The following is a 14,107-nucleotide window of genomic DNA, read 5'->3' as shown; positions in this document are numbered from 1 at the left end:
CAATTGGACATCACAGTGTGACCGCTGCCCTGGCCATACTTGCATTGCAGTGCTAGTTGTTAGTGTCATTGCAGAAACTCAGATATTTGGAGGAGTCTGCGTTCAGTGCACTGTCAACTTGCAGCACTAGGAAACTAGAGGATCAGAGTATCACATAACCTAATGATAGGGGTTTTTTTTTGTTTGGTTTGGGTTTTAGGTGCTGGTGTTTGATTTTGGCAGTGAAGTATATGTATGGCATGGAAAGGAAGTTACTTTAGCACAAAGAAAAGTGGCATTCCAGCTGGCAAAACACTTGTGGAATGGCACCTTTGACTACTCCAATTGTGACATAAATCCTCTGGACCCAGGAGAATGCAATCCCCTCATACCCAGGTATCAAAACTCAAGTTTAGTCTCATTGCAGAAACTTAGTTTTCTTGCCCTTATTTCACAGTGTTTAATTTGATTCTGTTTCTTTTGTTCCCTTATACAGAAAGGGGCAAGGGCGCCCAGACTGGGCTGTGTTTGGCAGACTCACAGAACATAACGAGACCATACTGTTCAAAGAAAAATTTCTCGATTGGACAGAGCTGAAGAAACTCAATGAGAAGAATTCCAGTGAATCCCTTCACCAGAAGGTGCATATAATAAGCACGCTAGGTATTTCAAACTACATGACCTAGCTGGGATGGAAGCCAGGGAAGCTTGTTCTCAAGGATCCAGGGCACTTTCTTTATCTTGAGGGCTTTGACCTAGGGGTCAGAACATCACCACATACAGTGAACCCACAGAGTTGCTTTATATTAGTGCCAAGCAGCTCAATGAATTACACTACTTTATATATAAGGAAGCTCAATATACAAGCAGCTCAAAGCCAAGGTGGCTTTGATAAGGCATCAAATGATGACAAGATATTAAAGTACTGAAATACACAGGAGTCAAACTGTTTGAGTGGAACTGTGGGGTAAGACAGAAAAAACTGTGCTCAAAGATATCTCTTCTGTGTTTTTTGACAGGAAGAATCCAGATCCGACTCTAAACCATATGATGTCATGCTAATGGTAGCTGTGCCCCAAACAACTGTAGGCACAGTCTTGGATGGAATGAATATTGGCCGGGGCTATGGACTTGTAGAAGGAGAAGATGGGAGGCAGTTTGAAATTATCACAGCATCTGTGGATGTCTGGCACATCCTGGAATTTGATTATAGTAGACTGCCGAAGCAAAGCATAGGGCAGTTCCATGAGGGAGACACATATGTGGTGAAGTGGAAGTATATGGTGAGCACAACAGGTTAGTGAACAATTCCATTTCATCCTGCTGAAACATGGAGAAGTGCAGCTGAAACTGCTGCTGTTAGTGGTGAGATCCAGGCCCAGACTTCCTTGGATGTGAAACTGTTTTAAAGCTCAGAAATGCTAATTTAGCCTTCCTAGGCCATTAAAAGGTAGAGCTTATTATTTTATTTTGTTTAAAAGAAAGCATTAAAAAAACCCTGTAGTTATTTTTCATACATCGAATGTAATACTGTCCATCTCTGCTTTTACCCAACAGTGGTGATGTACGTGTTCACAGGACAGCTCATTAAGCCAGAATTGTACCCACAGCTTAACACCAAAATAACTAGGCAGCTGGACTAATGACAGTGATCTGAATGTCTTGCAAGAGAGGTAGGCTTAGCAACAAGGAAAGCCTTTGCTGGGTAATGGAGAACAGTAACAATTACAGGAAAAGCCCTTGCCAACTCATCACCCTTGCTGTCCTTTTTGCTGTTTCTGGAAACCCTCTGCAATGGGTTTCACTCTCAAGTGGAAAACTTTAGCAGTGTTCTGACAAAGAGCCTGAGAGCAGCAGGTAAATGTTGAGAATCAGCTTGGTATGTTCATTGGAACTCTCCCTTCTGGCACTAAGCTAAGAATAGGTTGCTTTTGTGGTAAGTAAAATAGAAATAGTCTAAAAAGTATTGTTCCAAATAGGAAAATATTAAAATTGGTTGAAAGCAGTATAACAGCTCTAAAGCTTCAGGCTTTTAGCCAAAAAATGTAGGTAGGTCTTATTCAGGATTGTTGAGTTCAGATACTGGCAAATCCAAGAAAAGTACAAAAGCTTCTAAGTCTTGGGAGAAGTGGGTAACACTAATACTGAACTGTAAACAGACTCCTAATCAAAATGGATGAAAATATATTCCATCACTCCAAAACAGAGTAAAGTTTTATGTAGGAGGCAGTACTTTTATGGGCTGAATGTACAGATAAGAGTAAAAACCATAAATTTTAGAAGTGGCTAGTGGTTTGAGTATTCTCAACTTGAAAAAAACAGGATGCTTTTCCCTAAGTATTTCAGCTGGATGCTGCTCAGCACTGCTGAAATCAAGGCATAAGTTTTAACATTTTTTTTTTTTAAGAATCTGGTTTAAAGCTCTTGGGTTTTTTTAATCTTTGATTTTATTATATCTGTTTATTCAGTATTCACTGGAAAGAGTAAAATATTCCATAACTAGTTGTATTGTTGAACTTTACTTGCTGTAAACATTATTTGCTTATTGTAACAACTAAATACCAACCCTTTAAAAAAAAAAGGGGGGGGGGGGTTGTTGCAAACCACTTACTAGACCAACATGAAATACTGAGTTAATTTAAAAAAATAAATAAACAAAGCTTAACTAATCCTAACTTTTTTATTACTGCAAAATACCACTTTGGTGTTCTTTTGTTCTGAAATTTTCCTTTCTAATATCATTTTACCAAGAAAGACTTTTCTTTTATGCCTGTAGCTTTCTCAGCTGTTGCTGTTTCCAGTATCACTCAGCAGCCAGCTACTCTCCTGCTGCCAAAGAACAGTGTGTAATGTGGAAAATGAACAATAATCCACTATTCTGGTAACATAACTGGACATACCATTTCACATGCAAATTACCTCAAGTGATGTCTGTTATTTTTCTCCAGATAGTACCAGTTCTTCCTACATCTCTTCCTATGGCCAACACAGGCATCTCTGCATGTGGGCTTACATCCCCCTGATGAGACAATGCCAACTTTTCACGGGAACGTACGGGCTTGGAGATCTAATGTTCCTCCAGTTGGACATTTTATCTTTCCTGTTCTGGATGGGATAGTGCTGAGCTGGCAGAGGAGATTAAACCACATGCTGTTTAAACCTATAGCCTGAGTACGTTCTTCAGCGCGTGCTTTCTGTTTTGCAGTTGGAAGCAGGCAAAAAGGAGAGCAACAAGTAAGAGCTGTTGGAAAAGAGAAATGCGTATATTTCTTTTGGCAAGGAAGGCACTCCACTGTGAGTGAGAAAGGGACATCGGCACTGATGACAGTGGAACTTGATGAAGAGAGAGGAGCACAGGTGAGCTTCCTGCAGACCTAGGCGGCAGTCCTGGTAAGACTTGCTTGCCCAAGTAGCCACTAACAATAAATGTGGGTCATCTTTTTTGCCTCCTCTCTTTCTGTAAAGGTCGTCTTGCCAGTACAAATAGCCAGCCCTCAAAATTACTTTTGGCTTTATTCCAACTTCCAGAGACAGATAAGCTCCTTTTACAGATTGTCATTACCAAATCTCACTTCTAAAGATGATGCTTCTGAGAACTGGCTGCAGAAGAATGTCTTCCCCTTCTCTCCCTGCAGGAATAGGTGAAGCACAGTTAAACACATTTGTGCTTTCCCTTCCATACACATTCAGATAACAGGACTGCCTTCCTAGTGCTGAGAACAGGAGAAGCACTTTCTGCCAGGCCAAGGCATGAAAATACCTTTGAAATTTTCGTTTTGTTTACTCCGTAATTACAGAGTAGATTGCTTTGTTTTCAGAGATTCTAGCAACTGCAGTCACAGCTAGTTTGAAGATCAGACAGGACAGGCTAGCTTGCTTTGTCTTTAGGTGGAGTTAGGCTTTGCTGTGGCTTGGCTGTTACCAGCACACAAGAAGGGAGGTTTAAAGGTAGTTTCTGTACCTTGATAATGCTGTAATTAATTTTTTAACAGCAGCATAGACATGAGCAGTAAGACAGGAGTTCATAGAGGAGATACACAAATACATTTGACCCAGAGTGTGGGATACTGTGCAACATAGCTGATTTAACAATTGGCTATATCAGTTTCATAATCAAAATGCAATGTTTAATGAGCAAAGAACATGCATGTTGTCACATAAACCAGTTTACAGCAAATTGTGAACCTCCTTCATGTCCTACAGTGTCTCATAATAGTTTCAAAACATATCTGGCAAGATGGCCCAGTCCTGTAAAGAATTCAAATAATGGTTAGTTTAAACTAATTTAAATTAAAGTTTATTTGGTATTCCTTATCCTCTAAAACTCTCAATTGCTGGATTCCAGCTAGAGGTTTCTTTTAATAGGCAGGTCACATATGAAACCCATTGCACGCTGATATATATGGTAATTTAAACAATAGTCAGCAGTTGAAAGCCATCTTTGTGGGTGGCCATAACTATATAATATATAATAATCCAGAGAGACTAGTTTTCCTGAGTCTGTATACTTGCTTCATTTTTTTAATGAAGAGTGGTGCTTTTGATTTCCAGGTACAAGTGCTTCAAGGGAAAGAGCCGCCATGCTTTCTGCAGTGCTTCCAAGGAGGGATGATTGTGCATGCTGGAAGAAGGGAAGAGGAAGAAGAAAATGCACAAAGTAAATTACTGTTAGTTAAGAGCTTCTGCCCAAAAATCCTTTTTTACCTATTGTGAGGGGCTTTGAATTCAGTCTCAACTACCATACTCTGTAGAAAAGAGAAACGAATGCCATGAAACCCATGAGACCGCATTGCCATGCTTTGTTTCAAGGTAGCTTTTTTTGTTTGAGCTTAGAATGGACTTCACCCTAAAGCAAGCTGACTTCATTGTACTGAAACACATATAAATGGTTCTAGTTGTTTTCTAATTAAGCAAAGGGCCTGTTTGCTTTAAAATATGTTCCCTTCTACATAGTCTAGGCAAAAGAGTATTTTTAGGAGTAGCTCTGCTCCAAGGAGAGAGCTTTTGTTCCCCATTCATTACTTTTTGCAACATATTCCTTTGAACGCTGCAGTTGAGGTAGAGGAATTTCAGTGCAGGTGTAGCTTGGACACGTCCCAGTTCACGTCTAAATGTGACCTCCTGTGCCTAAGGTTCACAGGGGAAGAAGAAATGAATAGAAGAACTGCTGTATTTGTTTCCCTTTTTTTCCTGTATGAAACAGCAGAAACTTGTCTCTTCTGCTCTGTTAAGCTCTTTGGCTCTTAACACAGGTACTCCTGTAGCAAGGTTTCGTAAGGCATCTTTTCTGCAACAGGGTCTCTCAAGTAGCGTTAGCCAAACCTGATGCTTAGCTAGTTTATTCTGTGACAATGCAGGCATGCGATATGTGACATTCATCCAGTATGAGAACAGCTGTTCCAGAGCAGAGGTCTTGAATTTTCAATCCCGTGTGACTGCATAATACTGCTGCACTGTTCCTGTCTACTCCAGGTGACTGGAGGCTATATTGCGTGCGAGGAGAAGTTCCCAGTGAAGGAAACTTACTTGAAGTAGCATGTCACTGCAGCAGCCTGCGTTCCCGGACATCCATGATTGTCCTCAATATAAATAAAGCTCTTATCTACTTGTGGCATGGCTGCAAAGCACAATCTCACACCAAGGATGTAGGAAGAACAGCAGCCAATAAAATAAAAGAACAGTGAGTGTCTGACCTATATTTTGAGATGTTTATACAGGCTACCGATTTACTTAAAAGAGTCTGCCTCAAAGAAAAGTTGAAATAAAGCAAGCTGTCCTCTGAGTACAACTGCAGCATGTGCATGCTTGGTAAGGAGGAGGAATGATGGGTAGTTGATTCAGTGGAGTGGGGAAAACACGTGTTCTGTAATCACTTTCACTTAAGGTCAAATGCACATATTCTTCCTACTGTACTAATTACAGTTGAAAAAAACCAGTCTCCATTTGGAGGGAGGTGCTCAATATCTGAATAGCAAACTCAGTCACAGTTGATAGGAGGATTAGAATCAAGCCTTGTGAATAAGGAAGAGGAAATAAATTTGGGAAAGCATGCGAGGAGGACAGCAATAGTTACAAAAACAGGCAGTAAGAATCCCTACTGAAAGCTCATGTGAGCACCTCCTCTACTCTGGGTATGTGATCAGAAGTGGGATGAGAATGGTTCCTGAAATTCCATATCTGTGTTTTTGATACTTTTTGTCATTGTTTTCAAAAAGCCTGTGTTGACATGAAGTGTGCAACAAACTTACAGGGTGCTTTTGGGTTCTAATAATGCAAGTGGCCAGCAGGTTTGTTAGCTGTGTTTGGGGCAGGAAAGCTGGGTCCACTCTTTTTGTGTTTTGTAGATGTCCGCTGGAGGCAGGGCTGCACAGCAGCAGCAAGGTGACGATACATGAATGTGATGAAGGGTCAGAGCCCTTGGGATTCTGGGATGCATTGGGAAGGAGAGATCGAAAGGCCTATGATTGCATGTTGCAAGGTAGGCCTGCATTCCTGGATTTGTTACTCACATTTTACTTTACTGGTCTTATAGTACTGTGAGATTTAATGAAAAGCTTTTGAAGAACTTCTTGGTAGTTGAGATGATCCCATCAGAGAGATGCTTCCAAAAATCTACTGAGTTAAGTAATACTATTCTAGGAGGAAAGTGCTGGGAAATGAAGTGTTTCATTTTGTTTTCTCCCCCTTCTGCAGCCCCTCTGTATTCATGCAGCACAGAGCAACGGTTAATGCTGTTACCAACACATTTTGCTTCTCTTCTGACGGGATTTAGGAGGCAGTTCTGCATGCATTCTTGTCCAGTCTTTGCTTTGAAACTGCCAACAAAGGTAGCAGAGGGGATCAATTTACCAAGTGGAAAATTTGTCAGCTAAAAAGTAAACTCCGAGTGGGCTTGCTTCACTTAAGCTGCAAAACAGCCAGTTATGAAATCACTGGCAGTAATTAGCCAGGATCAGATTCAAACTGATAGCAGCCAGCCTTTTAGCTCAAGTTCTTCACAGCTGTTGCTAGTCCCCCAAGACATCTGCTTGTCTGTCTTGATTTTTAAAAAAACAGAGAATTTACAGTCACTCTAAAAGTTGATTTTTTTACTTTCATTTTTTACATTCATCTCTGGCATTTTCTATTACTGATCTTCTTAATTTTTGTTCTTTAAAGATCCTGGAAAGTTTAATTTCACTCCCCGCCTGTTCAGTCTCAGTAGTTCATCAGGAGAATTCTCAGCCACTGAGTACGTTTACCCTTCAAGAGACCCTGCTGTGATCAATTCCATGCCATTCTTGCAAGAGGATCTTTACACTGCCCCACAGCCAGGTATATGCTTTAAAATCCTTAAGTAATAAAAAAAACCAGATAACTGTATCCTGCACTGGGCAGTGATTCAGTAACTGTAATCACTTTTAACTTGATTTATCCCAGGAAAATGTGTGCATGTGATGCTTATACAGCATTAAGCAATAACAGTAATTTTTCCGTGATAAAGTTGCTGAGAACTAATCAAACATACATGTATCCCAAAAGTTTGCTATAAAAATACGTTGTTTATATCAGAGAATCTGAGTTCAGATGAGGTACAGCTGGATGAATAACAAAAAAGGATTGGAATCAGGATTCCGAGAACTAATCAGTGGCTGATAGTTTTATTCTTCTTCGGCTGTGTAGCACTGTTCCTTGTTGACAATCACCATGAAGTGTACCTGTGGCAAGGCTGGTGGCCTGTGGAAAACAAAATTGCTGGATCAGCTCGAATCAGGTGGGCTACAGACAGGAAATGCGCCATGGAGACAGTGCTCCAGTACTGCAAAGGTAACAGATTGCTGTGCCTGGCTGTTCTGAGTGTGTCGTACCTTTCCATACCTTACTCTGTCCCAAGCTGAAAGGTACTCAGGTGCTTCCCCAATGGCACTGATAAACATCAGTGTATTTGAAGATACATTCTCCACTCATTCTTAGCAAACCATTTCTGTAGTGATGGCATTGCTCCCAAATCGCCAAGATACTATGCTGACTCAATTCGCAGAGGAAAGGCTTTATTTCTCTTCTGTGCCCTCACTGTGGGAGAATAGTTCAGACATTAGATCCCTAAAAGGGAATTCTGAGAACACAGCCTCTTAAACCCAAATGCTTTCTGCCTAGCTTCTTTTAGATTTCATAAGCTTCTGTGTATCAGAAAACTGAATTAATATACTGTTTGCTGATAATACTGGGTTTTGACTTAATGGGGGAGGTGGAAGGACTCTGAAGATGGAGGACGAGTCTCACACAGAAACAAGATGGTCGTTGGAAGTGCTGGAGCACAGAGCTGAGGCTCCGTGCTCATTTCTACAAGACAGAGTTATTGCCACTCAGTGTGCAGTGATTCAAGCTGCAATTGAGAGTATACTGACCAGATTATTTTCTGCACTAGTAGAATTTCCTTGAGACACCATAATGCTTTCCTCTCACTTCATCTAAGGGTATGTGAGGCTGGGAACAGGCCTTGCATCTTCTGATGGAGGATGAATAAAGAAAGGTGTGGGGTTACCATCCGGGAAGGAGGGCGTAAGTAACAGCCACGTTCTGTTAGTTCAGAGCAGTTTCCCACTATGAATAAGTCACTAGGGCTTAATTGGTGCAAACTATGCCCTCTTGCAAGGAAAGCCTGATCACTTACAGGTCTTCAGACCTCATGATGCCACTGATTTCTTCTGCAGCAAATAAACTTCACAACTTGTGACACAGCTGGTGGTATCTTGCATCTCCTCCCATAAACATTTGCATACTTGAAGAGGGGAAGCAATAACCTTCTTGAATTCTACCCTTTTGAGGCTAAGCCAGTCTCTCCTTCCCAATCTGTCCAGAGTTGCTCAGCAAACTAGTGAGAGAGCTGGAAGTAAAATCCCAGTCTCAGAGTTCCTGATGCAGTGCTATAATCTTCTGGTAATGAAAATCATATTTTCTGGCCCCAGCAGAGATGGAATCAGATACACATGCTGAGGTTTGGATACTTTTCCAGATTTCTTGAACATCATCGAGTTTGATGATGGGAAAAGGGATTAATACCTTCTGCATGGGATTGAATTTGCTGCATCTGAGTTCAATGCACTGGGGAGAGCTCTTCAGTGATTCCTATTGGGTCTGAAGTTTAGCATATGTATCATAGGTCGAGTTTTTTTGCTGGGTGCTCACTTTGCCGCTGGCCATGACTTTGCAGCAGTTGTAGCTCTATCCTCTTTGCCATGGGGTAGTTCTTAAGAGCTTTGGGCTGCGTGGTTGGACAGGTATAGGGCAAGTTTGTTACTGTTAAAGATCGACTCTACCGGTACTATTTCTATGCTAAAGCTGATGTGAACTTCTTCAGCATTTTTTTTACTGTTCAAACTATGCTGTTCTGATGGTCTGTCACTTTCAAGATCTGGAATTCTGTCAACCACTTTAAAACTTCATTGCATCAAGCTGTCAGGGCTGTCGAGCTCTTGTGTGTTGTTACTTATCAAGGTGGAGAAATTGAATTTCAAGATATACCAATGCTGCTGCAATTATTTTGACTACCAGAATATAGTTGAGCGATCAGAAGCATTAAAAAGCTTTTATCTTATTTTTTCTCTCTCCATTTCTTTCCTCATCTAAGTCCCTCTCCCCTGCTCCCCTCCACCTCCCCCCTTTTTTTTTTTTTCCCCTTTTCCTGGCTGGCAGTGTTTAACTACATGACGGTTTGAAAGAGATTGATTAGCAACTGTGGATATCCCTTGAATATACCTAGCAGTTCTCCTTGTGCATAAATCTTGTTTAACTTGTCAAAATGTCTTGAAAGTTCTTCTGTGGTTTTATCTGCTAAATCAGCAGTCTGGAAAGCTGAGCTGCAGACCGCTGGGAGAAGGAGGAATCTGGTTCGCCCTTTAGTGATTCTTAGGGAAGAGATCAGCTTGTGCTCAGGGCAGAGTTCACACAATGAAAATGTTTCTCCACTTACACACAAATTCATCTTACCTATACTGGAACATTAGCAAATGCCTCTCTCCTTTTATTTCTTGGCTGAATTACTGAATGTGGAGCAGCACAACTAGAGCAGATTCACATATTTTTGAAATGCAAAGTTTTAAAGTATTTATTGAATCATTCATGATAGAACAAACAAATAAACCACAGTGAAAATATGGGGAAGAGAAGGCTTAAAATCAAGTATTCAAATTATAAAACTCCTGTCTAAATTGTGCAGTTAAAGGACTCACATTCTAATACATTTGTTAGACTACTCCACAGAGCTTTTATCTCTAGTATTCAGAGTTTCATGTGAACATACTCTCTAGTTTGCTCCCAACATCTTATCTAAAGCCAAGCCTGTAATATTCAGGTTTTGCAAACCAAATGGAACAATGATGTCCAGCCAGAGTCTCTGTGTTCTGCACAGGGGTTCCATCGGTTCCCTGGGTGCTCCTCAGCAGTGGGGAGGAGGGGGCTGCGCTCTTTCAGTCCCTCCTGCCTGACAGCCCACACGTAGCAAGTGCTGGTAGGGATGACAGGAAAAAACAGGGTCCTTTGTAATGGACTTACATGCTCTGGAGGAAATCTTAGTGCATTAAAGATGCTCTGAGATTGAATGTAGGGAATAGCATTATTTTGCAAGAAGCAGTTTCTAGGGAAGCTACAGCCCTCAGAAGTGAGGTGGTGTCATGTTGCTGTGTTAGTTTCACATGATTCTGGGCTTTGCCACATCTTCAGCTTTTCCATTGCCTATCTGGAAGAAAGATTTGATTACACTGGGTTGTTTCAATCCAAGTAAGGTGAAGGTACAATATTTTTCTGAATGAAAGCTCCTCCCAGTCCCTGACTGCCTGTCTACCTCTTTCCAGTAATATTTGGAGTTTGTCAGTGCTTTTGAGTCATTCAACCAATAGGGCCTTTTTTCACCAGTACTTGGTATAATGACTTTAGCCACTTAATCTGATATGGCATCGCTCCTTGGCAGGATTATGTCCATGCCCTATATAGTGTGCACACATATGTGTTTTAAAGAAACAGGACTGTCTTTGAAAGTCATAAGTAATTACCACCCAGCTATTGCAATACCTCTGTTAACTTTCAGATCCCATTCCTTTGAATTTATAATAACAAACAACTGTGTTAGACCTCAGTATCCCAAGTTAAAACAGTTTAAACATAAACATTCTCACTTAAGCCTCCAAGCTTAAGCTTTATTTGCTGCTGACAGGACACTTCTGCTGAGCATACCAGAAGGTTTCATTTGCTTGAATGTGGCTAGTTTCAGACCATCACGCTCTGCTTACACTAGTCTAACTCTATTTTTGTAAGAAATACATTGGGTCAGGAAGTAACTGGGAGGGGGGAGGGTGTTCAGCATACATGTTGTGATCTTTGTGGTCAGATAGAGTAAAGGACAGATTTAAGAATACTGAAAAACATGTTAAAAGGTACCATACTACATGAAAAAATATCCTGGTGAAATTTATTCCTACTGCCTCAAATTACTTCAGGAAAGAATCAGTTAAACATAGTTATGAGGTAGCTTTGGATAATGGGTGACACTGCAAAATATGGTACTGTTTGTAATTTTTTTTTCCTCTCTATTTTGGCTGGTTTTAGGAAAAAATGTAAAGAAGCCCCCAAAATCCTATCTAATTCATGCTGGCCTAGAGCCCCTGACCTTCACTAATATGTTCCCAAGTTGGGAACACAGGGAAGACATCGCAGAGATCACAGAAATGGTAAAACTTTTCATTGCCCAGACTGTTTCCTATTGCTAGTAATTGTCTTGTGTTGTCAGTAACATCGTTTGTTTGTGCTGTCAAACCCCAAAATCCACAGGATGAACTTCCAAAGTACAGTTCAGGAGTCTGCACGAGAGAAAAATAACAATTTAGCTAAATTCTGACTGGGAAGCATGGATATCGGAGGCATTCCTGGTTGTTGTTTCATGTAACTTCTCATATTCTTCTTTGTTAAAAACAGGAGGAAAGTGTTAACTGAATCATCTCATAGAAAGAGATGTGCTACAGTTTAGCAGAACAACTGTTTCAGTCGGGTGAAACAGGCAGCAATGTGCAGTTCTGGTCTGTTCTCCAGGCTTGAAGTGCAGGGGAGCAAAATGCCCCGCAAAGGATCAGCTGGCTTCCAGAGTTCCAGCATTGACTTCCCCACCCGGGAAGCGGTGTCACAGCCCAATTACATGTGACTGCTTTAAAAGCCTTCGGTGAAGAAGCATCTCAAGGCAAATGACATTTTCTGCTTTGTAAGTGTTCCGCAGCCACCCTTAGTGGAAAATGCTGGTTTAATGACTAAACACAGCATTCAGCCTTAAACTGAGATTCTGAGAGCACAGGATGTCCTTCTGCAAAATGCGGACATTTTTTAAGCTGTGAAATTCTTGTAGGGCAAGGCTGTGCACCTGTGTGTGGACCTGGATGTATAGCTTTGTGCACTGTGGGCCAGGCAGCACAGGGTGATCCCGTGCCACCTGCAGACTAAAGGGTAGTTTCAGCATTGTGATCCTGTTCTCTGTTTTCCCTTTTTTCCGTACAGGATGCTGACGTTTCTAATCAGATAATCCTTGTAGAGGATGTGCTGGCCAAGCTGTGCAAAACGGTGTATCCACTAGCAGATCTCTTAGCTCGGCCTCTACCTGAGGGAGTTGATCCACTGAAGCTTGAAATTTATCTTTCAGATGAGGACTTTGAGGTAAGGAGAGAACAGGTGCACTGTTACTCTGTGCATGTGTGTCTAGCTGCTGTGAAGTCGTTTGACAGTGTTGCTACTTCCATGTGTTTTTACTAACGGCATATCCTCTCATTTTAAATGCAGGTTGCGTTAGAGATGACAAGAGAAGAGTACAATGCACTGCCATCTTGGAAGCAGGTTAATCTGAAGAAGGCAAAAGGACTTTTCTAAGTTGTGTTTATTGGAGTGAGCACTAAAGGGATGTCTGTTTTCACTTTGTATGCCCTTTAGAAGAATTGTACCCCACATTTACAGAATAAATAGAAATAATCTGAAGCTATTAGCGACTACCTATCTGGAGGTGTGTAATATTATAGAAGGCCAAGAGAACTCTTTGGAAATGCAATTCAGTTTTGATTCTTAAAGATACTGTGTTTAAGCTCTGCTCCCCTATGCACTTAAACAGTAGTTTCTTGAGCTACTGCTGCAGGTGTCCTTTGGCTATATACAATACTTGCCATTTTTGTTTTTGAAGAAGTTCTCTTTGTAAAGTGTTATTTTGTTAGTTTGTGGATTACAAAGAATTTATATTTATATAAACACATAGAACCAGTATGTATTTAACAATGCAATATATATTCACTTTCAAGACTTTCAAGTCAAAACTACAGAAAAGTAGCTGGATGGCAGTTGCTTGTACTGAATTAGCTACGCCACCAATCTGTATCTCCTACGCATTCTGAAAAGTTTCTCTTTGCAATAGTTAATGAATTGTTCTCAGTGCTGCTTCAGGTGCTAAACCGAACAAAGCGTTTGTATTTATAGCATGGATTTCTTGAGAAACTATGCGAATCAACCTTTATACTTTATTATCCAAAAATGTATAGTGCCTTGTTTTTTGTGTACAGTTTATATACAAAAAAAAAGATTGGTCTGCATTTTGAAGATGGCTTAGAATGGTCTCCTATGTTACTTTTATAATAGTAGAAATAAAAACATCTCAGTTTCTAATACTTGTTGTAAACATTAAACATGTCTTTTGTGATATACGAACCAAAAGTAAAAGCTTCTGAATAAACTCTTAGCGACACTCTGACTGGTTGTTATTTTGTACTGTACTTTGTACTAAGTCATTGGAACCTCCCATAACAGGGTATTTTATCCAAATATTTTAACCCTAGATATCTGAAGGTGTTGTACAGAGTTATAATTTGAGAAGCAGATAATGTAGAAAATAATATATGAGATAAAATTAGATTGTGCAACACTTTAATGCTGAACGTTGGAACTGTCACACGACTCCTGTATCCTTTGGGTTGCCCTGTTTTATACATGAAACCAAAATTATTATGCTGGTTTTCAGACTTTGAAAAAATTCTGTTCAACCTTTGTGCAAATGGGAGAAAAACTTGAACTGAAAATTGGTATGGCATCGTGTCCATTTTTTCAGTAAGCACCGGAGTCAAAATCTTTT

At 40.5% G+C, this 14,107-nt stretch overlaps 1 protein-coding gene across 16 annotated transcripts in view; it reads left to right on the top strand.

The window, feature by feature from the left end:
* The window catches only part of SVIL (supervillin), a 147,690-nt gene extending 133,961 nt beyond the window's left edge, over window positions 1–13,729 (top strand). For all 16 annotated transcript variants that reach the window (XM_075082544.1, XM_075082536.1, XM_075082534.1 and 13 more), the window contains 12 exons: window positions 200–375; window positions 476–620; window positions 999–1,275; window positions 3,185–3,336; window positions 4,531–4,636; window positions 5,452–5,659; window positions 6,324–6,457; window positions 7,138–7,293; window positions 7,642–7,785; window positions 11,563–11,684; window positions 12,499–12,654; window positions 12,778–13,729. In XM_075082544.1, coding sequence (XP_074938645.1) covers window positions 200–375; window positions 476–620; window positions 999–1,275; window positions 3,185–3,336; window positions 4,531–4,636; window positions 5,452–5,659; window positions 6,324–6,457; window positions 7,138–7,293; window positions 7,642–7,785; window positions 11,563–11,684; window positions 12,499–12,654; window positions 12,778–12,864 — 1,863 coding nt within the window. In that variant the 3' untranslated portion in view covers window positions 12,865–13,729. The remainder of the gene's footprint in view (window positions 1–199; window positions 376–475; window positions 621–998; window positions 1,276–3,184; window positions 3,337–4,530; window positions 4,637–5,451; window positions 5,660–6,323; window positions 6,458–7,137; window positions 7,294–7,641; window positions 7,786–11,562; window positions 11,685–12,498; window positions 12,655–12,777) is intronic.
* The last annotated feature ends 378 nt before the right edge of the window (window positions 13,730–14,107 follow it).

The sequence above is a fragment of the Phalacrocorax aristotelis genome, chromosome 2, assembly GCF_949628215.1.
Source record: "Phalacrocorax aristotelis chromosome 2, bGulAri2.1, whole genome shotgun sequence".
Classification (NCBI taxonomy): Eukaryota; Metazoa; Chordata; class Aves; order Suliformes; family Phalacrocoracidae; genus Phalacrocorax; species Phalacrocorax aristotelis.
Note: the sequence above shows the minus strand (reverse complement) of the source record. Positions and strands in the feature narration are given on the sequence as shown.